Consider the following 24667-nt stretch of genomic DNA (forward strand, 5'->3'; position numbering starts at 1 on the left):
AGGACTCAAGACGAGTTGCAATCGAGGTATCTCTCTCCGGCTTCCTCTTCTGCCCCGAGACCCCCTCCCCTTTGGAGCTGAGCTAGGGAGGGGAAACCAGGATTTTTAACCAAATTAGCATTCACATTCCTGGGAGGATGTAGCCCTCGCCTGGACCTGGGTGATAGAGGCTTTTTGCTCCGTTTTTATTTTTGGAGAGGAGCGCCCTGTAATTGTCCTATACACATGCTTCCCCCCCCTTCTTCCTCCAGCCACCAGCAGAGGAGAGAGAGTCCCCCTTTTTTGCATTTATCTTTTCCTTCCCCTTTCTTTATTAAAGGTCCGGGAGTGGCGGCGGCCAATCAGCGCGCGGCTTCCATTTTGTGAGTTCAACTCCGAGGCTCCCGGGCTTCGCGAGGACGCATTTGCAGCCCCCTCTACCTCTCCTCTCGGGCGGCCGAGACGGAGGAGCCGCCTTGCTGGGGCTCCGTGGTGGTGTATTTTATATTGGGGCTCTTTTCGGGGTTTGTAATTTGGCCGTGGGTAGGTAATTGGCTGGAGCAGGGCGGCAGGGCGCGGCAGCCAATCAGCGCGCGGCTTCTATAGGGCTTGAGTTATTAGACGCTGATCTCAAAACATCGTTCATCAGACACCAAGGAGAGGCCAACAGATGAGGGGAGCCATTTTTCTGCAATGGAATTAAATGGCCAAGTGGGTTTTTCCTTTGTTGCAAATGGGGAATGTTTTTCCTTTGACTCCACCATCCAGTTCAGGACGCCTCAGTGTTGTGTTTAACATTTGTCAACAGGCTAAAGGACTCACAATTGGAAGAATGAAGAAGACTTTTTAAAAAGATCTGGATTTTTCCTTATGACTTGGAATCCATCTTTGTCTTGTATAACTAGGTCATAGCACACCATTAATGTCAGCAGTTAACAATTTTGAATTCCAAAAAACCTAAGTAAACGACATATTTAATTTTTTTTCCTCTTTTTTTCTTGGGTGGGTGGGTGGGAGCTTGGAGCTGTCTTAATCTGTATTCTCTTGACTGAACAATAAATTTTTAAATATATGTAGTTTCCTCTATTAAACACTTAAACCTGGCCATCTTATTAACTCCTTCTGCTCTCTTTTTAACAAGGTAATGTTTTAAATGTATAGCTGTAGGATTAGCGAAATGGCAGCAACAAAAAATTGTAAGCAGTTGTTATTCTTTTAAGTTTTTAAAAACCTTTTACGTTGTAAGTACCCAATCCATTCTGTCCTTATGCAGTGCAGTTTCTATGTTAATGTTGCTGAGATGTCCTTAATTTTCTGAACCTTCATCTGCATGTATGTCTTTGTCGCTCTTGTCTAATATAAGCCAGTTAAAAATGCTTCTAGACGATTTTGCTTTCTATAAAGCTAAGGTTTTAGCTTTAAGCTTTTGAAAATGTTTACAGCAATAAATGCTAGTCAGTTTTCTTCCCAGTAACATGTACACTTTCTTTGAAAATCGATCTATTTGAAGAAAAACAGCTCTGTTTTTCTCGTCTTGGTAGGGGGGTGGGTGAGGGAAAGGAAGACCTTCTCTTTGTGTACAGAGACTAAAGCCGTCACAGGAAACTAGATTAAAACTGGAAAACAAGTCCTAGCTGGTTCGAGCCAAACACCAACGTTAACTCGCGGGTATTTTCTATGGTGGTTGGGATGGCCGTGCTTCTTTTGCCTTTTGTTTGATTTGACTGTGTATTTTCGCCTTTTGTCTCTTAATGACGATCACACCATTGCTATATCCAGAGCAGTAAACAGTCCTCAGCGAAGCCGCCTTTTGCCAACCCAACCCTGGAAAGTTTGCAGAAGTGGAAGGAGCAGAAAATGCCATGAGAGTGTAACTTACAAAAAGGTAACAAGAAAGACACCACCATTCCCCTCCAATAATCCTAACTAAACAACCCCCCCCCCCAAGATATTTTTTACATAACACGTCCAAAACCTACGCCCAGCTTGATCTTCCAGACTCCATGGCACCGGGCTGAGCGGGTAAGTTCAAAAAAAAAAAAAAAAAAAAAAAGTGCCTTTTGCCCCTTCGAGGAAATCTTTTTTCGAGCAGGCCAAGGGCTGCAGATGTTTGGGAGCTGAGGGGAGAAGGAGGTTTCTGGAGCTTTGTGTTTGGCAGCGGGTGGGGAGGGGTGGGGGGACGAGGGCTCCGCAGACCCTCTGCCCCTTCTGCCCAGGAGGCGAGGGGAGGGTCTCCCCGGCGAGCTCGGGCATCCAGGGAGCCGCCCGCGGTCGTCCCTCTAGCTTTTCTAGGTCTGAGCCTTGATGGGGAGGAGGAAATTGAAGTGTTTTTGGAGGTGGGGGGCTCAAAAGACGAGGAAGCCTCCCCGCCCGGCCTAGGACCTCTGTCTCCCGTGACGGCGGGGCTCGCACTCCGAAGCCGGCTTTTCGGGGCTCCGGGGCGTGCCTGCGCTTCCCAAGCAGAAAAGGACAAAAGGCCGGCGTCCATGTTGGCACCATGACGCAGCATCTCTCCCGCCTGCCACCGAGCGGTGCCTGTTCTCCCGGCCGCGCTCGCTCCTCCCTCCCAAGCACGAGTTTTATTTTCAGGTTCAGAGCTGAGCCGCCGGCCGGGGCCGGGGCCGGGGCCGGGGCCGGGCGGGCCGGGCTGCAAGTGCTAATGGCGGCCGCCCTCCTCCGTCCTCCCCCTTCCCAGTTGTCGTTGGGGGGTCCGGGCGGACGGCGGCCCCTCGCCGGGCCGGGCCCGAGAGCCCGCAGGGCGTAGCGCCCCAGGCCGGAGGGTGGTCGCGGAGGCTGTGGCTGGGGCCGCGAGCCCCGGGGCGTCGTGCGGCCGCGGCTCCCGCGCTCGCCTCCGCCGGGCGAGGCGGCCAGACGGGCGCCATTTCGCGCGCCGCCCGCGGCTCGGGCGGTGGCGGCTGCTGCGCGCCAGACGGGAGGAGGGAAGGAGGCGGCGGGGCCGGGGGGAGGGGAGGCCGGCGCGCCGCCGCCCGCGTTCCAGGCCGCCGCCCGCATGGACGCCCCTGGCTGGGGAAGGCCTCGACGACGAGCGCGGGCTCCGCCGCCGTCCGGACCCCGCGCCGGACCCGGGGCCCGCGCGGGCACGAGGAGGCCTCCCTGCGAGGCGCGGCCGGTCGGGGCCTCGAGCCCCCCCCCCCCCGACCGGCGCCGCCCGCGGCGGGTGAAGCCTCCCTCGGGGCCCGGCCCTGACCCCAGGCGGATCCCCGCCGCCTCGCCGCCTGCCCGGCCTCGGCGCCCGCGATGGCCGAGCCCGAGGGGCGGGGCCCCCCTTGTCCCCACTTTGGGCTCGAGGCCGCCGCGGAGGCCACCGACGTCCCGACTTGGCGGCTCCGGGCACACCCTCCGACCCTGTGCCCCGGAGGCCGGGAGGGGGCGGGGGAGGAGTGGGCCTGGGAAAGCGGCGCGGGCCCTCCCCGGGACCCCCCCGGGCGGATGGCTCGGGTTAAGCCCTCAGGCCTCCGGCCCTTCTCCGGGGAGGGGATGCGGACCGGGCGGGTCTTTGGGAATGCAGATGAGCCGCCTCCTGCTGCTGGTCGCCGGGGCTGAACTTCGTGACTCAGCCACCCCACCCCCATCCTTTCCAGGGTGAGGGCCACCGGGGCAGATGAAATAAGGGGGGGGCTTTTGTGAGGCGGCTTTTCCCTCCAGGAGACCCTGCCCGGTTTGTGCCTGTCCACTCCCTAACAAACCCTCCGACTTTTTCCCCTGTCAGGCTCTTGGCTGGAGAAAAGGCAGCTGCCTGGCACCCCCAGAGTGAACTATCCTCCTTTGGACAGCACCAGCAGGCCTAATGTCACTCTGACAAGAAGGTAGGTGTGAGTCCTTTCCCAGCCTGCCAGGGAGATTCGGGGGGCTTGGGAGCTCAGGGAGGGTGAGGGTGAGCACCCCAAACCCGCTGGGCTGGTTCTGCAGCCTCTCCCCCACGCAGATGTGTGGGACTGTGTGTGTGAAATCGGCTCCCTGCTAGGTCCATCCATCCCCGCCTGTCAGCTTCTGTTGTCAAGAGTTTGGGGTGTGCAATTCTCTGCAGTCTTGAGCGCATAGGAGGCTGCACTTGCAAGTATTTACCAGTTGTGTGTTTTGTGGTGGGAGAGGGCCCTGGGTGCCTCTTCTGAAAGGTAGTGTCTGCTGCCAGGAAACCCGGCCCTGCTCTGGCCCTCCCTTCCTGCCCAGAGTGGGGGCGTGTGGGGTGACTGTGTGAGCTGGCCTCTTCCCCTCTGATGTCTAGCTGCTAGGGAGGTGGAGAACACAAGTACCTGAGTTTTGGGCCAGCTTCCTCTGAGAAAGAGCTTTCTTGACTCTTCTCCCCATTCCTTGGAATTCCCACGGATTCTCTGCACCACCACCACCCTCAAAAAGAATACTGTTTGTAAAATCAGACCCGGGATTTGAAACCTGGCTGGCCATTTACGTGCTGTGACTTTGCATGAGCTGCTTGGTCTCTGAGCCCGTTTCCCTATATTGCTCAAATGGGGCTAGGTCAGTGATTCCCAGCCCTGAGCCTGCTCGTTACAAACGTCTCCCAAGGCCCAGTCCAACAGCTTTTGATTCAGTAGGTGAGACCTGAGAACTTGCCTTTGTAACAAGCTCCCAGGTAATTCTGATGGCTGCAGTCTGAGGACACCTTTTGAGAACGTCTGGGCTGGGTAACACCCGGAGGTATGGCGAGGATGGCGTTAGTGCACTTGAAACCCCATGCTCAGTGCTTGACAGAGGCGTTAGCTTGCCAATAATGGCAACTCTCTCCCCATCCTCCTGATACAAGCTGGCTGCTCATACATAGTTAACTACTGTCTCCAGGAAACTCCACAGCTGGAGGTGGCGTGGCCCTTGATCTCTGATCCCTTCCCCATGTGATCTCCAGTTAGGGATTACTTTGATGAACCATTTGGGTCCAGGTGCCACTGATCCCCACCACTCCCCCATTTGGGCTGAGGTTTGGCTTCCTTGTGGGATGAGCCCTGCCTACTTTTGCCCCACCCCTCAATGTGAAGACTAAACCAAAGCTTGGGGGAGGGGCGGAGCTTGACCTGGAGATTTTCTTGAGAGCCATCCTGGTGGTTAATCTAGGGAGGCTCTAAATCCCATCTCTGTTCTGGTGACCTTGGGCGAGTCTCCAGTGTGAAACGATAATAAAGATGCAGACTGGAAACGGGAGTGGTAGGCGTAAGTGTGATTAGGGGGCTTGGCCTCACGTTCTGGCTGCACATTAGTTGGCCTCCTTTCCCATGTGGCTGCAGGGAGTGGGGGCTGGGCTGTCTGCGAGCTCCTCCCCCACCAACCCACCCCCGAGGCACGTGGCAAAGCCTGGGGCAAAGGGGAAGGCTGACTCTCCGTAGGCAGGGAGCCAGCACCGTTTTTCCTCCTGTGTGGTTTGAGTCGGAATGGTGGCCTCCCCTCAGCTTCACCGACTGTCCCTAATGGGGTCATGATTTGGGGTCACTCCCCCAAAAACCCAGAGAATAAAAGTGACTCACCCAAGGTCACGAGGCCACCAGTGGCAGCCAGGGTGGAGTTCCAGGTGTCTTGACTTCTAGCCCATCACCCGTGTCCGTGGCACCCCCTCCCACCCCAGCTGTCTGGGTTATTTTGGGCTTCCTCTCGTGCCAGCTGTCTGCTGGCATCACTGCCAGGAAGCTGGGAAAGCAGTCTGGTTGAAAGTAGCCAGTGTGGTGCTCTTCACTCCTTCTGGCCCCCTTCCCTTGGCTCTGTGAGGGTCTCCAGTCCCAGATAAGCTGGGGTTGGTCCATCTTGTCCTTTGCTGGGGCGGGGAGGAAGGAGGCTCCCTCCCGTGCACCTGGCACCACACTTCTTTGCCCCTATGCGCACGGGGCTGGGGGGGCGGGGGGGGGGGCACTTCCAAAAGTTGATGAGGCTCACGTTCTTAATATCTCATGGGCCTCTTCCTTTCACACTGGCCTAAAATTTGAGGTTTAAATTTGGTTCTGCTATTGAGTTGATTATTCAACCCCCTTGATCCTCAGGTGACTGGCGTGTTGCCTGAGGGTGTCCTCTGACCCTTTAGATAGAGTCCTTAAGGTTCCCAGAGACGGGGCGTCTCATGGGCGTCCGTGGTTAAATAATTGATTTAAACTTCGCCTCTCCCAGCCCCAGGCTGGAGAGCCATAGCCGGCTTCGGAACTATTAGGGAGCAATTAGGTGCTAAACTGTGGTCTGGGTATGATTCTGGGGAAGGAGAGGTGTCCTTAACGACCTGTAAGGGTCATACTCCCTCCACTTCCATTTCCTCTTTACCTCTTTCACTTTTTTTTTTTTTTTGTACCCCCACCCCACACCCATCACCTGGGGCAGGGAGATGGGGCAGGGAGAGGCGGAGCGGCCTGTCTGTCCTCGGCCGTGTAGTCCCTCCCCGCTCGGGCTGGCCCCGCCCCCTGGTCACCGAGCGAGCTCCGGGCGGGGCGCTCCTGGCGCCAATCCGGTGGGGCCAGCCTGGAGAGGGCCACGCCAGCGGAAGGGCGGCCCAAGGCTGGGAGGTGGCTGGACCTGCCTTGCTACTGGACACCAGGGTCCCGCCTCTTCCGGCCCATCCAGCGTGAGCCCCAGCCTGGAATACGACCTTTCAGACCCTCCGGGTGGAGACTGCCTCTGCCCGGACTGTGGCGAGAGGCGCCCCGCCATCTTGGAGGCCGCCTGGGTCCCGCGCTGTCTCCAACTGGCCAGTGACCGCAGCAAGTCCCCGCCCCTCCGGAAGCTAAGGTCTCCCCCTGTGAAGCAGGAGGAATGTGGACGATGACCTTTTGAGCTGTTTCTGAGTCTGGCTTTGTGAGGGGGAGCTTTCTGTGTTCCAGCACGACCTCCCCACCAGCACCGCCAGGTACTGAGCCCTGGAGAGAGTCCTTGACTCACAGTCAGCCCCTGGCCACCTCCCATCTCTGGTACCACAAAGAATTAGCTCAATTTCTTCTGCGGCCGCTGGGTTGGATGACCCCTCAGGAGTGAGGTGACCTCCTAGGATGTTCTCAAGTACCAGGGCAAGAGAAGCTGGAAGAATTGTCCTTAACTTCCACATCCTAACCTATGCTTGGTCAGACTTTGCCCCGACAAGACGGAAGTGGATCTGGCCCTTATTTCTCTTCTGGGCTCAGCTGGCCTTATGGCGGGAGGCACAGGCCAAACGAGTCCACGCCACTCATGCTACCTGGCGTGCTCCCCTAGGCTTCGGTGTCCAACAGCTCTATGGCAAGAACCAATTTAAGGACTCTTGCTTGCTTTCCTAAACCTCCCCAGGAATTCCTTGTGAATAGAAGGTGAATGACTTGGGGCCTCAGAACATCTCAGGTAAGGGAGCAGGGCTCCCAGAGCTTGCGAGCTGGCCCTGCTCAGCGGGCCTGCCCTGGCCCAGCTGCCTCTGAGGAAGCTCTCAGCAGCTGGCCTGGCTCCTGGGTATTTTTAGGTACAGATCCAGCCCCTGCACCACTGGAGCGGAGTCCAATTCAAACACTCCAGGCCGGGTGGGGCTGGGGTTCTGCCAGCCTCCTGGTGATGCAGGGGTGGGTGGGTGTGCCGGGGCCAGTGTCAGCTGTTCTGCCTGCATGCAGGCAGGGCCCGGAAGCCTCCTTTTTCTTCCGCCCCGAGCGCCCCCCCCCCCCCTAGTTTGGTGGAAGCCATGTGTTCTGTCTTGAGATCGGAGCCCCATTTTTCAGGAGAGAAAATGGAAACTGAGGTCCCAGATTTTGAGGAATGTCAGGCGGTGTGGTTAACCCCCAGGTGGCAGTTTGCTCAGAGTGGGTTGACCCTCCTAACTGAATCTCCCCGGCCCCTCATTCTCTTGCCCTCCAGGCCCTCCCTGAGCCTCAGGGTCAGATCCAGGGCTGGCAGGAAAGGTAAGTGGTTCTCCCCTCATTCGGAGGCCTCCTTCATCCTTCATCTCCTGCTGGCCTCAGGCTGCCATTACAGACACACCCCCAGCCCTGCCTCACCAGCCAGTCACAGCTCCTCTTAAGTCACCAGAGACAGCTTGAGTACCTGGCTTTGGCTGGGCACTTCTTTTCAGGAGCTTTCCTCTCTTGAGCCTGGCAGAAAGGCCCTCCCTGATCTGACTCCAGTTACCTTGACAACCCTGTCTGGCCTCCCTGCTCACTCTCAGGCACCGTGGAACCTAATGGGGTTTTCCAGCCACCATGCGTTTGCCCAGGGTGCCCATCCTGTTTCCATTGGTCTTCCCTCTCAACATTGCCTGTATTAGGTTCGACCTTCCCTAAGCCCTCATCTCTAAATTGTTCACATCTCCCAGACTCCTTTAGACTGTTCTCCAAGACTTAGCTGCTTTGCAGGAAGGAACATGGTTGCCTCTCAATAAATTTGTGTTGGAAAAAAGGAATGAGTTGCTGTAAATTTGTGTGGGGGGTGCTTGACCCAGCAGGTGGCCCTCTGGCCCATGACAGCATAGGAGACTCTCTTAACCTGCAGCTGGGACTTAAACCTCCTTTTCCCAACTCTGGGCTCTTTATTTGTGAGCTTCGACGGGCAGTCGCTGCTGCCCTCTGGTGGTCAGACCTTATCTTGCATCTGCTGAAAACCTACCCCGTGTTCATGGAATTGCCAGGTTGGCGGTTACCTCCGTGAAGTAGTTTACCTGGTCTTTGCTGAGAACTTGGAAGATTGAAAATCTTCCCTGGGGGCCAGGAGATCGAGAATCCCTCCAACCCTCTCTGAGGAGACTACTCCTGCCGGTAGGACCCGTCTCACTTGGCCATGCCTCAATGCCGGCTTGCTGCACCCCGGCTCCGGGCGTCCCCTGCCACTCCTGACAACTGGCCTGGCTTACGCAAAGGACCGTTGGTTGGCCCAGAGTCGCGGGGAGGGAAGGAATGGGGGGCAGGGGCGACCTCAGCCAGCCGCCCGATAGTACCTGCACATTGTGCTCAATAAATAGCAGTTTTGGTCGGGGAAGTGGGAGGAGTGATGAGAATTCTTGAGATGAAGATACGTGGCTGCTGGCTGGCGAGCGCTTTATTACATTTCAGGGTGGGATGGGGATTATCAGGGGTCCCAGTTTATCTTCACGAGATCTGCTCTGGCTTTCCCCAACCCTTCCTCGACGGTGTCTTCCTCGGTTCACGCCTCTGGCCTGTGCTAGAAAGAGGCTTCCGCCCGCGAGGTTTGGGGCCAACCCCCAAAGGGTGTTGTCTGGAGTCGTTCACCTGTTTTCCAAGCCGCCCGCCCCAGGGCGGTTGCCCGCCAGGGGGCGCCAGACGTCCACCTTGTGCTCTCGGGGAGGTGGGGGGTAGGGGAGGGGAACTGATACGCCCCACCCGCGCCGGCGTCTTGCCCTGCGTTACCAACCTACCTCGTGGGGAAACGGCCCAGAAGGCGACTGCCCCGGGCCACGCAGCTGAGGCGGGGCGACCTAGGGGGCTTCTCCTAGAGCTGGAGACCGAAGGCTTCTGGAACCCTGGTGCTGGGGCAACGGTCCGCCAATCAAAGGGCCCCTGTCCGACGGGGGAGGCCGAGCCGGCCAATCGGAGGGCGTCTGCCAGGAGGCGGGGCCTGCCAATCGGGGGTGCCCCGGAGGAGCGGCGGAAGCGATCGAATCTGGTCGGTGGGGGGCGCGCGCCTTGACGTGCAGGCGGGAAAGCGGCAGCCGCGCTTCCCGGTTGTCTGTTTCCCCGGGAATGAAAGGTGAACTGCGCGGGCCAGGACCCTAACGGAAAGGCAAACAGGCCGGGAGGTGGGCCCGGGCGGCTGCCTGGCGGAGGCGCTGCCGGCACCCAGGGGGCGGGGTCTCTCTGGCCCCGCCCCGGATTGTTCAGCCCCCGCGGTCTGCCCAGCGCGGCTGCCAGTGCCGGCTGCTCGCGGCTATGGACGCCCCCGGGGCCCCGGGCCCGGGCCCGGGCAGGAAGGAGCTGAAGATCGTGATCGTGGGCGACGGCGGCTGCGGCAAGACATCGCTGCTTATGGTGTACAGCCAGGGCTCCTTCCCTGAGGTGAGGCCGCCGCGGGAGTGATGGGGCCGGACTGCGGTGGGGAGACGGGCTTGGGCCCCCGGGGGCGACGGACGGCCGTCACCCCTCGCCTCGAGCCTGGACCCCGGCGCCCCGGCGTCCTGCGCGGGGAGAGGCAGTCGCCACCCCGGGGCGCCCCCTCGGGAGTTCGAGTCCAGCCGGGCGAGGGGAGCTGAGCTGCATAGGGTGACCGGGCCCCCGTGAGAACCAGCCGACCCCTCTCCGACAGGACTACGCCCCATCGGTGTTCGAGAAATACACGGCCAGCGTGACTGTGGGCAGCAAGGAGGTGACCCTGAACCTGTACGATACCGCGGGTGAGTGCGCCTGCGCACCGAGGGTCCCGGGTGCTCCAAGGGCTTCCCCCGCTTGGGTATCCCCCTCCGGGCATCCCCACCCGCCAGCTTCTGTGGGACTCAGACCTCCCATCACCCCTGACGGTCGCGGAGGGGCGCTGGCAGGGCGGCCTTGGAGGCTCAGAGGGCCCCACTCGCTCGTCTTTGAAAGGGAGGGCACTTGAATGAGGTGAGCTCCTCGGCCATCCTCCTAGCGCTAAGTGCTGAGAACCCACGGCTTCGTTCCCCTCCTTTGGTTCTAGAAAACCGTGGGCATCGCTTCTGCTTCCCATGGTTCCAGGATTTCGTGTGTTGCATGCTGTGGTCTCTGAAGATTCCGTGGGTTGCAGATCTGAGTCCCCTGGTGCTAGGATTCTGTGGGCTGAATTTCTGGGTCCTATGGTTCTAGAATCCTCTGAGCTACATATCAGAGCCTGTGACTCCAGGATTTTGTGGTTGACAGTCCTGAGGCTTCAGGGTCCTGTGGACATAAATGATGAGTTCCACACGTCTGAGATTCCATGGGCTACAGTACATAGTTCTGCAAGTCTGTGGTCTACACTTTTGTGCCTGTGATTCTAGGATTCTGGCTACAATTCTGTGTCTTCCTGGTTTCCTGGGGATAAACCAAGCACTGCGAAGGAACAGAGCTCTAAGTCCAGAATAAGGTTCTCTCTGCCACCTGCAGCTCCTAAGGCATGTGGATTTATGCTAATCTCACGTCAGTTATCAGTCCCTGCTGTGGGCTGTTGTGGGGGGAAGGCAGAGTGTCCTCAAGGAGCTTCCATCCTGCCCTTAATCAATCCCCTTCTGGGCTGAACCAGCATTGGAGGACAAAGGTCAAGATCCCTAGGTGGGACCTCACCCAACCTCTGTGACTCAGTGCTTAGTGGCCTGCGTGGAAGCTCGTCATCAGGTGCCCCGTCCACTGCCAGCCAAGCATTGTACGTATGAGGAGAAGTCTCCACTGGCCTTGGATGGAGCCCATCCCCCACCCCAAGTCTGCCAGTAGCATCTCCCATTCCACTCTGGAGAGAATCAGAACAGGGATTGTCCCATCCCAAGACCCCTCTTCCGTTCCTGATTTTGGCAGCCTTTACTGTATGGTGGGGTCCACCCTGTAGTGGCTTCTAAAGGACTCCCCCTTTGTTGGATGAGGGCCCTGCTTCCAGCCCTGTGAACTAAGAAAGCCAAAGGTTGCTGAGAAATTCCCTGGGGGCGTAACCATAAGAGCAGTAAAACTTACAGTGTGTCTGCTACACCTTTAGTTTCACATGCTTCCTGTCGGGGACCCAGGGAGGGGCAGGTCCATTAGCCCCGCTTTGTGGGTGGGGTGCTGGGGAGGCAGGGAGAGTCACAGGCAGGTTTTCATTCTCCTCTGTCCTTCACCCTCAGGGCCTCTCCTGTCAGATCCCTGGGCTTCACTGCTCATAGAAGCCTCCCCCATCGGACCCAGCACAGGGACCACTTCTGGTCTTTGTGGCCTCACCCAGAGAAAGATGCTCAAAACAATTTTATCAGGGCAGACTGCTGTGTGGAGGTTCTAGAAAGTTTCTGTTTGGTATAAGGAAGGCTTTGCTCTCACAGCTGCTGTGGGAGGGATTGGAGGGGCTCCAGGCCCAGTCATCAGAGGCACATAGCCACCACAGCGATGATGATCTTCCTGCCACATGCTTTGGAATCAGACCTGGGCTTTGATGCTGGCTCCCTGGGCTGCGTGTCATCAGGGACACCTGGGCCTCAGTTTCCTTATCCATAATGAGGGCTAAAGTAGTCTTGAGGATTAAATTAGACCCATGTGATATGTAACACAGGGGTCGGCTCTTGGGAAGGGCTAAACGTTGTCATGATTTTTAAGTCTCCCCCGCACGGCCCCCCCCACAGGACATTGGCAAGCAGGAAACAGAACTGGGGGTTGAACGACTCAGTGGAGTCCTAGGGAAGTAGATTGGCTTCATGGTCAACAGGACAGCCCAAGAAGGAATACTCAGGGAGAAAGAAACGTGGCTGCTCCTTCTGGGTGTGTCACTGTGACCCAGGAAGCCCTGTCACTAGGAACATGAAGGAGAGACTGGGTCATTCTTTCATATGCCAGTGCCCAGCACGGTGCCTACAGAATTAATGCAGAAGATATTTAGATGCAGAGGCGCCCTTGGAGCATAGCCTGTGTGATAAAGGCAGTGAGATCGTCTCCACCTGTGGGTGGATGGAGAACAAAAATAAGTGGCAGAAAACGATGGCCGGCCAGGGGACCAATTACAGAAAAAGACTAAGGAGGGTGAGGGGAGTGGCTGAGCTGGAGACAACTCTAGTAAATGTTATGTAGAAGGTCCTGGAACCTAATGAGCTAGACCTTGTGGTGGGGGTGGTACAGAGTGGTATCTTTCCAACCAATCATCGGTGACCAGAGCTCTGGTTCAGGGGTGACCCCTGGGAGGCTGAATTTCTCCATACCCAGGACCAGACCACAGGGGTCTGCATGGGAGGCCAGTCTGGCCTTGTCTCCATCCTACGGAAGCAGACACAGACTCCTTAGAGGTGAGAGGGTGGGTGGAGGGGTGATGGAGCTCTCAGTGCTGACAGGTGAAGGGGAGGCGGGCAATGTGAGCAGTATTGCCCTCGCAGCTGCTCCTGCTGGGGGCCCTGACACCCTTGACGGCAGGAAGCTGTGGTTCTGTCTGAAGTTTCCCGGGTGGAGGGGAGGTGGGGGTAGGTGGGATGTTAAGACACCAACCAGAGATGGAGCCCTCTGGGCCTTGGGGTGAAGTCCAGGGGTTAGGGTGGCACAGGATGGAATGGGGGTTGCCAGGGAAGTGGGGAGCCACAGGCCCCTTCCCAGCCTGAGATGGGAACAATAGGATGAGTGGGGTGGGGGAGGCAAAGGAGTTTTGCTGAGATGGGGAATCGAGGACCAGAGGGCTGTCTAGGAGCCAGGAGCTCTGGGGGCTCAAAGAGCTGAAGCTGCAAGACACTCCGGCTTCAGGTGGGAGCTGCCAAAGCCCAGCTACTCCTGCCCCCCACCCACCAGGGAGGAAACCCAGGTGGGCGGACCCCAATAGCAATAAGTGGGTTCCTCTTCTTGCAGCTTCCCCTTCTCATGTTGCCCTTGCCCCTCCCCTGACCAACGCCCTGATGGGAGCTGGGGACCAACTGCTGGGGATTTTGGGATCCCTGTAGCCCAAAGACACCCTCTCCTCAACCTAGCCCCAGGCCTTAGAGACTCCTACCCCTAGAAAGATGACTGCCACAACAGAGGTCCTTCCCACAAAGGAAATACCCTCATGCTAGGCAAGAACCTCACTTCCTCCCTGCCCCACAGCCCTGCTGGTGTCAGGAAGATGGGCCACTTCAAGGGGGAGCTGTGGCCCAGAAAACCTTTCCTCACTAGAAATAAATGCATCCCTTTGCACGTAATTCCATGTGAGCTCATCTGCAGAGGCCAGAGTGGGGCCCTAGTGTGCCCCTAGACCGGTGACTTGGCCCCTTTAAGCCTTGGCATCAGTGTGGGTAAATGGGGGAGGATAATGGTATCACCTTGTGGCTGGGGGGCCCCCTAAAGCTTGTGGGTTCAAAGATCTGGGGTTAGATCCCAGGTCCCCATCCCCTGGAAGTTCCTGTTTTAATAGTAACCATAGTAGCAGTCCTTCACCTTTGTCCAGCATTGCTTAGTCTATGGTTCCTTTACTTCCAGTATCAGGGGTAGGGTTATCACCCTCTTTAAGAGATAAAGAAACTGAGGCTCAGTGAGGGAAGGCACCCAGGTCACAGAATGTGAATCTAGCCTAATTCTCCCACACTCCACGTCTCCCAAGGGGACATGAGGTCAACAGCATCCAAGAATCCATCATTTGTAGACCCGGTCCCCACGTGGAGGTTCACACTGAATCTTGGGAAAAGTTGAGCCAGGCACAGTCAAGCCAGGAAGGCAACCTGGAGGAGGGAGCTAGGATCTGGGCTGGCTGCCCGTCCCCTCCCAGAGCTCTCCTCTCTTGAGATACCTGTGTTGGCAGCCTTTTGGTCAGGCCTTGGGCTTGTAGGGTAAGGCCCTCTTCCCACCCTCTGCAGTGGACTGAGAGAGAGGCACCCCCAGTAGTCTCACCTTCAGTCATCTGTCTTTAACAGAGCTTCCATTTAGCTGTGTGACCTCAAGGTGATTCACTTCACCTCTCTGTGCCTCAGTTTCTGCATCTGTAAAATGGGGTAACAACAGCCCTACCTTGTTAGCGTTGTAGTGAGGAATGATGAGTTAGTGCAGTCAGTGGGCTTCAAGTGAAGCCATGAGGAGCACGAGCCTTCATAAGGAGGGAGCTTTGCCGGCACGGATTGTTGATATTCATTCACTCTTCTTAGTGTTATTCTCAAGGCTCACCTGCTCCTCACATACCTATTTCACAGGTGAGGAAATCATTTGTAAGAAAACAAGGCCCAGAGATTGATTGCCAGTTGGGAAGTCTGGGGAAGTCTTCCTAAGAAAGTTCTTGGCAATTTGAGAGTGGCATGGTCAGCAGCTGACCTTAAGAGTTGAGGGCCCAGCTGGTGCTCCAGCTTGCAGGGACCCGTCCATGACCTTGAGAAAGGGCCCTCTGGCCACATGGGCTCCTAGCAGGAAGAACTTCCTCCAACTAGCTTACCTCCCAGGGTGGCTGCTTAAATTAACACAGGCTTTAGAAGTGAAATGCCCTTGCCAAAATGATCATTTCACCTTATTCACCCACCCACTCCTTTGTTCGTTCATTCACCAGTTACTGGGCTCACCTGTGTCCCAGGGGATATAGCCGAGGGTTGTACAGAGATGGCCCCTGTCGGCAGGGACTTCTGTGCTCATAGCAGAGACAAAACCAAACCGAAACCCAACATCAGGGAGCGACATGTACTCAGAAGAATAATAAAAATGTGGTCAGGCGTGGGGCAGCAGTCAGGAAAGCTCTCCTGAGGGAGGTGACATTTCTACAGAGACTTGAAGGGAAGGAGGGAGTGAGCCATGCTACTGCCTGGGCAAGAGGGATCAATGGGCAAGGGCCGAGGCCCCTGGGGCCGGGGAGTAGAGGAGGTGGTCAGGCCCAGTCTGACTTCCTCCTTTCACCCACTGCAGTCCAACTTCTGCCCGTTTCAGCTCTGCCGAAATCCTCACAGGCCAGCGTTGCTAAACGCCCAGGCACGTTGCAGCCCTGGTCTCTGCTGCATCTGACGGGAGCTGAACAGCTCTGGACAACCACTGGCCAGGCTTGACTGGAGGCCTGCTAGGCACCAGGGATGATTTTTTTTTTTTTTTTTAAAGGACAGACATGGTGCCTGTGCGCTTACATGTTCCCTGGGGAGACAGGCAGTAGACCAGTCAGTGTCTGAGCACAGATGGTGGATGCCCAGGACAGGGGCAGTCCTCCCTGAGGAGCCAGCCAGTCAAGATGAGGGGAGCTGTTGGAGCACGAGGAGGCCCGTTTTACAACTACTGTCCATTCCCACCGGATTTCTAACAGGGAATAGACATATATGTTGTGCCAGGATTCAGAACCTCATCCTTATACCTCAGGCTCAGAACCTGTGTTTGCACAATGCAAAGTGAAATAGAGCATTGCTGCCTATCAGCAGAAGGAACACTCAACTGGCAACCGGGGGTTGAGCCCTGGCGGGGTCTCTTCTCTGAAGCTCAGTTTCTGTGTAAATCGAAATATTCACTTCCATCAGGTGATGGCTGTAAGGATTTCTTAACCGTTTGTGGACAAAGTGTATAGGGTATACTTTGTATAAAGTGTATAAGCCATAAAGTGTTGGTGTTGTGAAGTAGAAGACCTTATTTGACATTTCAGGACATTATTTGTCCTGAAAAGGGAAATAATGTGGATGTTCAGTCTGAATGTTTTAAAATAAAATGCTAAGAAGAGAATGGGGGAAGGAAGTAGGGTAAGTGTTCCAGGTGTGGGAGGACAGCAAGTGCAAAGGCTCTGAGGCACAGGAGTTTGGTGGGTTTGAGAAACGGTGAGGGGGGTGGAGCATAGGAGAAAGGTCAGGGTCCATGGGTGCCAGGTCATGTGGCACCTGGGGAGATGTTTGGATTTTATACAAAGGGCAGTAGGGAGCTATTGAAGTTAGTTTTCACTTGAGGGTAGAGAGGCAAGATCTTATGTCTTAGATTCAGCCAGCTGCTGGGTGGAGACAGGATTGTTGAGGGGCAGCAGCCAATCATGGGAGACCAGCCATGGCTTGGACGATGATGGTGCTATGCTGCCCAACAGAACTTTCTGCAGTGTTGGGAAGCCCTGCACCCATGCTGCCCATTACGGGAGCCACTAGCCCTGCGTGGCAATTAATCACTTGATCCCTGCATGGAGCCTGCTTCTCTCTGCCTGTGTCTCTGCTCCTCTCTCTCTCTGTGTCTCTCCTGAACAAATAAATAAAATCTTAAAAAAGAAATGTAGCTAGTGCAACGGAGAACCTGAATTTTTAATGTTAATTCATTGAAATTAGCCACATGGGGCTAGCAGCTACCCTATCAGACAGCATAGGTCTACAAAGACATGGACCAAGATCAGGAGAGGGGATGGTTTGCAGGAGATGGGCTGGCACAGCATCCTGGGCCAGGTTTCCACCATTGCACAAGGATTTCTCCAGCCTTCTGGTGATGAGGGCAGAAGAGTCCGAGTCAACTGGGCCCTGACAGCCCCTCACCCCCTCCACAGTGTTGGGAGGACTCTGGCTAAATGGTAGCATAGAGTCGTCCTGGCCTAGCCATTGTCATAGCTGGGAGTCCCGTTCATTGCACACCGTCAGGAGTCCTGGATCAAGAGCGAGAGCCAAAAAAAAAAAAAAAAAAAAAAAGAGGGAGAGCCAGTGGGAAGGGAGAGTATGGCAGTGTCCTGGCAGCAGCTGGGGGTCAGGAGCAGGATGTGGCCTGTCCTTGCGTTGGCAGGGAGGGAGCCGGAGGGCAAGCTGGCACCACACAGGCACCCCCAGGCTAGGGGGAGGGGCAGGGATTCCTGGGCCTCTGTGTCTGATATAATGGAAGGAAGTCACATTTCTGTCTTTGCAGAGGTGGCTGGGGAGTTGTCAGTGAGCCCAAGGGGCTTCAGTTCTCACTGTGGGAATAATAAAATATTATTAGTGTGGTGACTACGTGCATCATCCTGGGCTGGCTTCTGGACCAGGGCAAAACTACTATTGGCCATTACCAGTGAGATCTGAACTGGGCCTGTGGGTTGGGTTCGAGCACACCGCTGGTGGTGTTTGCTCCAGCTTGACATTTGTGCTACAGGCGGTGATAGAATGGGCTTCTTCTTAGAAAACCGGAGGGAAGTATCCTGGGGTGAAGCAGCAAAATGCCCGAAATCACTCTCCCCTCACTCTCACCGGTTCAAGTGTTTACATATACGAAGGGCAAGTGGCACAAAATGTAAATACTCAGGAATCCAAGGAAGGGAGTTTTTGGCATCCTTTTACAACCTTTCTGCAAGTTTGAAATCCTCATTGTAAAAAATACTTTTTAATACCAAATAATTAATAATTAAAATACTTTTTAATACTAAAAAGCATCAAAAAAAACCACACCCAGCCTGGGTGTCTGATTCAGTGGTACAGGGGAGGGGCCAAGCACCCATAGCCTTGGGTCTCCCCAGGTAAGCCTGACAGCAGCTGTGCGGGTCCCCCCACCCCCACTCTCCTCCAGGGGTTTGCCTGAAGGGCAGGAGGAATGCAGCCCAAGGCCATGCACCTCTCAGCCTGGGGGTACCCTCCAAGATCCTGATCAAGGGGAGCTGATTTGGCCTGAGTCTGTTATCTTCCACCTGAGTGCCAGGGCCGGTGGCAGGGGGGGCGGTAATTGCCATGGACATAATTGCTAGTAGTTCCTCCAGCTTCCCCTGATTACCCTGTAATCAGATCCAGTTCTGAGCACTACATGGGTTTTATCCCCTGTAATCTTGGCTACTGTGGGCTGCCACCTGTCTTAGAGATGAGCACACCGAGGCCTTAGAGACAGAGTCACCAACCCTTCACCCCTTAGAGCCTAGAGGGGGGACTCGGGTGGACAGAGGAGGTGGTGCCTCCCTTACCCATTGCCTACTTTCCCATTTCAGGGCAGGAAGATTATGACCGGCTGCGACCCCTGTCCTACCAGAACACCCACCTTGTGCTCATCTGCTATGACGTCATGAACCCTACTAGCTATGATAATGTCCTCATCAAGGTGAGGCCTGGGGCCCAGCCAGTCTGCTTCAAGGGTGGGGGCCACGAATCTGGCCTCAGCCCCATGCATGTCCTCTCCCTCCACAGTGGTTCCCTGAGGTCACACATTTCTGCCGTGGGACCCCCATGGTGCTCATTGGCTGCAAGACAGACCTGCGCAAAGATAAGGAGCAGCTGCGGAAGCTCCGGGCCGCCCAGCTGGAGCCCATCACCTACATGCAGGTCAGGGAGAGGCCCCCCTCTCTGCTCCCTCCCCACCCTCGTACTCCCCCCCTCCTCCCCCTCCTCCCCCTCCTCCCCCTCCTCCTCTACTTCACTTTAATCCTTACAACCCTGAAGTGCAGACTGTTAGCATACAGGGGGCTGGTGGGCACTGAGACCCAGGGAGGTGACACAGTGGTTAAGAGTCACACAGCTAACCTGCAGCTTCGCTGGGATCCTGTCCCAGTCACTCTGGCTCCAGAGTCTGAGCCCTTAACCACCATCCTGTTCCATCTGCCACACGGGATGGGAGGGTGGGCCTAGTTCGAACACTGGGTTCCCCGACCCGCGGGAGTCACAGGCAAAACCAGACCCTGCAGCTTTCTGGCTGAAGCATGGGACAATAAAAAGAACACAAAGGAAAATGAATAAGAAAGTTTAATAAAAAGGAATAAGTACTAATAAAAGTAAATTTTAGAAGGAGAGCTAGTTTTTACTGTTCTCGCCCAGCTCTGTTGCTTACATGGAGCTTGTGAGGAGGGACAAGGGAGAGGCATGCAGGAAGCCCTCCGTGTCTGGAGGCCTCTAGCTCTTCTCACAGGCCCAGCTGACACAATGGCTGGCCCAGTGGGCCCAGTTCTTGAGAGTTGGGATGCAGCTCCCTCTTCCCCTGACAAGGGACGAGAGCAGGGGGCAGGGCAGAGGCTGGGATGGGCTTCCCTCAGCCGCCCTTGGCCTTCAGGCCACACCACAGGCCCTTCCCATCCATCCACACAGGCTGCGGGGGCTGGGCCTGGGACCGGGAGGAGGGGGCTCCACACTCCAGAGAGCCCCGAAAGCCAGCTTCAAGTCCCCAGATCCATGAGTGGGGGGTCAGGAGGTGCCCCAGGCTCCAGGCCTCATCTAATGCAGGCCCCTCCCCTACCCAGGGCCAGATCGCCTGTGAACAGATCCGAGCTGCGCTCTACCTGGAATGTTCTGCCAAGTTTCGGGAGAACGTGGAGGACGTCTTCCGAGCAGCGGCCAAGGTTGCGCTCAGTGCTTTGAAGAAAGCACAGCGGCAGAAACAACACCGGTTGTGCCTGCTCCTCTGACCCCTCTGGGCAGGGCTCCCAGCCCAACGTGCAAGACTGACGGGGCCCAGGCTGCCAGGCCCAGACTGTACCCCCAGAACCTGTCCTATCGCCAGCTTTCCAAGGACACTTGGAGTTGGGTGTTTCCCCGTGCCTGGAGCCTGTGGCTAGACTCTTAGAACATTCTGGAGATGTCTCCTTTCTCAGCTGGGGCTCTGACCATGAAATCACCTCCGGGTTTACACTGGAGGTGGGCCGGCATGGAGGTGGGTGAGGATGCTGGACTCAGCCCTTCCAGACCCCAGATCCAGCGTTTGTCCCTAGGACTCAGGAGTACACAGCCTCCCCGCAGCCACGTGTGTCCCATCGCACACCGATAGGTCCTTTAGACCGATGCTTGAAACAAAGAACTACATCTGGTACATGGATAAATGGATTTGTCAGCGTTCCACACAGTCCCCAAACCCACTGCTCCTGTGTCACCCGCCTCCCTGGGCTCCTGAGATAGGCAACTGCTGCATCCTCCGACTTCTGGCTGCTTTCCTCCAGGAACTTGGGGCCACAATGGGACAGGGACTTATCGGGACAACACAGGCACCAGCCCCGGACATGGGGGCTGGCCCCCGCCCCCACCCAGGACTTCAGCTGGGCTGCCATCTTTCCAGAGCTGGAATGGCATGTACACATGCCTGAGGGGGAGAAGAAACATTCTAAAAACTCAAAAAGCACCCTGGACCACCCAGGCAACCCTGGCTCAGGGGCTTGGCACCTGCAACCCCCCACTGCCCCCACTGCTGGAAGCTCAAGATGAAAACTGTCATCAGTTCTGAGTGGTCGTGGGCAAGTCACTGCCCTCTCTAGACTGGTTTCCCTATCTGCAAAACAACAGCACTGACTCATTTTAGTCATCAAGCTCCCTCTGTCCCTCACAGCCTCCACTTCTGCCAAGCTGAGACTATCCTGGCCTCCTGCAAGAACACTCAACCCCCAGCTACAGAATCGCTGAACCATCTGGAAGGTCTGGGTTCAGAGGCATCCAGGAGTTTTTATTTTTATTTATTTTATTTTATTTTTTTCATCCAGGAGTTTTTAAACAAGTGCTCCAGGTGATTCTAATGCCCCAGAGATCAGAGCTGCTTGCTTCCTGAGTGAGCCACAAGTTAGCGTTAACTGAATACAGGATAATGGCTTGAGGTGGCTCCTGCCCTCCAGGGATCTCTTGCCTCAGCCCCCACTAAGCTTGAGCCTCTCTGAAGTCCTCTGCTAGAGAAAGACTTACGTATGCCACCCCATCCCACCTCACCCCACCCTGCCATGCCCTGGGGAGTCAAAAGAGCACTCAATCCAAGGCCTCGTGGACAAATGATGGTATAGGGCAGAGGTTAAGCTAATCATACTCTATGGACCAAATCTGGCAGCTGTGTGTTTTTGTAAATAAAGTTTTGTTGGGACACAGCCATACCCATTTATTTATCCATTGGCTGCTTTTGCCCGACAACTGCAGACTGGGTGGTTATGACAGATGATCTGGCCCTTTGCAGAAAAAGTTGGTTGACTCCTGGTCTAGGAAAAACCCAAGTGCCTAAGAATCAGCTCAGAAGACCCAGGCTGGAGTGAAACAGGACAGGTATAAAAGGGAGGGCTGGGGTCTGTGGCTCACTAGAATGCAAGCACCCCATCCTAGGCAGGCAGCTCAGCCTAGCCAAGAACTTTCCATTTTTCTAGGGAAGCAGAAATCTAGGTTTTTATGTAGACTCTTACTGGGGTGGAGGGGAAGTTTCCTATTTTAAAAATGTAACAATGAAAAAAGCTTAAACTTCCCTGAGGACCAAAGCATGACTATGGAGGCCAGTGAACTCTGGTCAGAGGGGTTTGTAGGGAGGTAGTTAAGGGTAACTGAGGCCAGTGTGGGAAGCAGTGGCAAAACACTCAACCAAACCTGCTAGCTTCTTCACCTGCCCCACAAATAGAGAATCGGATACAAGGTGACCAGCAGACTTGTCCTAGCCTCCCAAGTGCCACCTCCAGGAGGGAGCCTGCTCAGACTCTCCCCACCACATTCCAGAACAGGAGGGAAATGGAGGGAGGTGGAGGGTGGGTGACCTCTGTGATGGCTTAAGTCTCAAACAGCGCTGAAGTTTGGGTCCCCCTCCCTGAGTACTCACTGCAAGAATTCCGGGAAGTGGGCTGAGGGGTGGCGGGAAGTGGGCTGAGGGGTGGCGGTCAGGAAGCCAAACTCTGAAGTGTCAAAAAAAAAAAAAAAAAAAAAAGCCCTCACACTACCCAAGTGATGCCAGGGCTGGGACGCCCCCTGGTGGTTGCAGCAAGCCCTCCCGCCCCCCTCCAAGCCCTCTGGAAGGGAAGCAGGGCAGCTGCTCTCCCCGGGGGGTGGCAGGCAGGCTGGAGACTCAGGAATTGCAAAGAGCACAAGACAGACAGTGGTTCTCTGAGAACTTAAATACCCCCGGCACGGGGCAGCGGCGGCCAGGAGAGCTTACAGCAGGAGCAGTGTGCCCCAAGGAGGGAGGCTCCACAGGACACCGGGCGTTTCCTTCCACCCGCTGGGGACTCAGCAAGTGGCAGGTCGGCACCCGGGCGAGGCACAGCTAGACCCCAACTTGAGGGACTCCCTGAGTCTTTAGGGCCCCCCCCCGTCCCCACCCCAGGAAGACCGACCAGGGCTTGGCCCTGACCAGGAGGGCAGGGGGGGAAGACTGCAGATTAGGGAGCAGTCCGGAGGCCCCCGCCATGTTAAATAGGTCATAAATAGGGAGGCTGGAGCAGGTGGACATAGTGCCAACAGGCTGGAGTCACATTCCTCTTGTCTGCCAGGGACCCGGGCCTCGGCTCTTCTCACAGTCGTGCGCTGGCCCCTGGGCTGGCTGCTGCCAGTGACCATGGTCACTGTGGGGACAAAACCCGGCAGCCAGCAAGGGTGCCAGCTGGAACCCCCTGCAGTCTTGAACCCCGGGGGGCCGGGGGACATCAGGTTCCCTTGGCTCACGGCTTCTTCCCCTTGTTTCTGTTCTTCTGCAGCTTTGCGTGCACAACTTTGAGTGTGGTCAGAAAATTGCCAAGGAAGAGGACGAGGAATGTGAGCGCCAACACGAACACCTGGCAGGGGCAGGGCCATGCAAGGAGATGGGGGAAGGGTGGCAGGGGGAGGAGGGGAAAGGAAGAAAAGGGGGAGCCAGCTTTGATCAGCTGCTTCTGTGACCTCGCAACCCTCTTAGAACAAGCCACTGGCAAACTGCAGAGTTCCATCCATAGAAAGCAGGGCTCTGGACCAAGTGCATGAGTCCTCAGGGTCATGCAGGGCCCCGAGGTGGGGACACCCCCCTAGCATTCAGTAGGGTTCTCAGACCACTTAGGGTCTCCTGGGCCCCAGGAGCAGGGAGCTCAGGGCACAGGGCCCCATGGTGGGAAGTAAAGGGGTGGCCGAGGAAGCTGGCCCAGCCTTCCCCAGGACCCCTCGTCTGCCCCACCAACACACACACACCATACCTGCCATTCTCTGCATTCCTCATGGCTGGAGAGCTCAAATAACGTGATGGCATTGTACAGCTGCCAGAACTAGAGAGAGGAGGCAGGCACCACTTACCCCATTGGGTTCCCCTGGAGACCCACATGGGGAAGCCCAGGGGGTGGACCAGGCCCCCAGCTTCCAGAGCAGCCTGAAGATCTGGGGCTCAGTATGCTGGTGCTACAGGCCACTGCTGGCTCCTGCCTCAGCATCCCAGAGCACAAGGCACAGACAGGGGCCATGTCTGCTCCAGGACCCTGTGGGATGCCCAGCTCAGGGACAGCTGGTGAATGAGGGAGAGGCCTGAGGACCTTTTGTTCCCAGGGGTCAGCCCAGAACAGGGGATACCCACAAACTCCAGGGGACTCACATGGCCACAGAACAGGAAAGGCAGAAGGAAGGTGAGGCCCCGCCACATCCAGGACTGGAATCCTTCTGTGGAGATGAAAGAGGAAGTAAAGGGTCTGTGTGAGGGGGTTCAGTTGCTCCCACAGCCCCACCAAGCACCTACCACCAAGCCATGCCAGTCTCCGGAGATTAGCCACGGGGGGGGGGGGCCCTCACCTGTCATCAATGGGTGACACTCAACTATGAACACCACCCAGAGAGCATGTAGAACACCCGTCACAGGCATGACTGCTCTCATGCCTCGAGTCACCATGAACTCCTAGGGCTTGACAACACTTAAAGAGAGCGGACATGCCAGGCACTGATTTTTAATCATATATTTAATTTGCACAGAATTTTGCAGTTTTTTAAGGATTATTTATTCATGAGAGACAGAGAGAGAGAGAGGCAGAGACACAGGCAGAGGGAGAAGCTCCCTCTGTAGGGAGCCTGACGTGGGACTCGATCCCGGGACTCCAGGATCACGCCCTGGGCCAAAGGCAGACACTTAACCACTGAGCCACCTGGGCATCCCAGAATTTTGCATTTTATAATGGACTTTTGCATGTATCACTTCAAATGCATCTTGACAAAGTAGGGCCTACTCTGCAGAGTAATTCAGTTGAAATGACCATCTCAAAAGATGACAGAATTTTATTAGTTTCCTGTGAAAGTTGAGACAAGAGCTCTCTAAGCTCTTTTGACTGGGGACTTGATCCATGAGTTAAAAAAAAGTTAAGCACACAGGTGCCTGGGTAGCTCAGTCAGTTAAGCATCTGACTCTTGATTTTTTTTTTTTTTTTTTGATTCTTGATTTCAGCTCAAGTCATGACCTCAGGGTCTTGAGATCGAGCCCTGTGTGAGGCTCTGAGCTGGGCGTGCAGTCTGCTTAAGATTTTCTCTCTCCCTCTGCCCCTCCCCACTACATTCTCTCGCTCTCTCTCTCAAAAAAAAAAAAAAAAATATATATATATATATAATAGTCTAGTACACATTCCCGATGTATAT

At 55.9% G+C, this 24667-nt stretch overlaps 2 protein-coding genes and 1 long non-coding RNA gene across 11 annotated transcripts in view; 2 read left to right on the top strand and 1 right to left on the bottom strand.

Annotated features, from left to right (window-relative positions):
- Positions 1 to 368: 368 nt before the first annotated feature.
- Positions 369 to 8527, top strand: LOC144299807 (uncharacterized). Of its 5 annotated transcripts, none has more exons than XR_013366488.1 (4): positions 369 to 690; positions 1759 to 2001; positions 3710 to 3806; positions 6310 to 8527. It is a non-coding gene; the product is annotated as an uncharacterized LOC144299807 (long non-coding RNA). The 5 variants fall into 5 exon arrangements; XR_013366487.1 differs by having other exon boundaries at positions 1759 to 1864; positions 6310 to 8525; XR_013366486.1 differs by lacking the exon at positions 369 to 690 and having other exon boundaries at positions 998 to 1864; positions 1965 to 2001; positions 6310 to 8525.
- A 797-nt stretch (positions 8528 to 9324) lies between these two features.
- On the top strand, positions 9325 to 21204 carry RHOF (ras homolog family member F, filopodia associated). The gene is made up of 5 exons (XM_077875499.1): positions 9325 to 9944; positions 10192 to 10279; positions 18367 to 18476; positions 18563 to 18697; positions 19606 to 21204. Exons 1-5 carry the CDS (start codon positions 9819 to 9821, stop codon positions 19768 to 19770), a joined length of 624 nt encoding a protein of 207 aa, XP_077731625.1. The 5' UTR covers positions 9325 to 9818; the 3' UTR covers positions 19771 to 21204.
- The window catches only part of TMEM120B (transmembrane protein 120B), a 48114-nt gene continuing 42543 nt past the window's right edge, over positions 19097 to 24667 (bottom strand). For 2 of the 5 annotated variants that reach the window (XM_077875498.1, XM_077875497.1), the window contains 3 exons: positions 23643 to 23707; positions 23254 to 23322; positions 19097 to 22863 (listed from right to left, as the gene is read on the bottom strand). In XM_077875498.1, the coding sequence (XP_077731624.1) occupies positions 22750 to 22863; positions 23254 to 23322; positions 23643 to 23707 (248 nt within the window). In that variant the 3' untranslated portion in view covers positions 19097 to 22749. Of the gene's footprint in view, positions 22864 to 23253; positions 23708 to 24667 lie in introns of all 5 variants that reach the window. The other 3 variants (XR_013366482.1, XR_013366481.1, XR_013366480.1) reach the window with 3 other exon arrangements.

This window comes from Canis aureus, chromosome 27 (genome assembly GCF_053574225.1).
Source record: "Canis aureus isolate CA01 chromosome 27, VMU_Caureus_v.1.0, whole genome shotgun sequence".
Taxonomy (NCBI): Eukaryota; Metazoa; Chordata; class Mammalia; order Carnivora; family Canidae; genus Canis; species Canis aureus.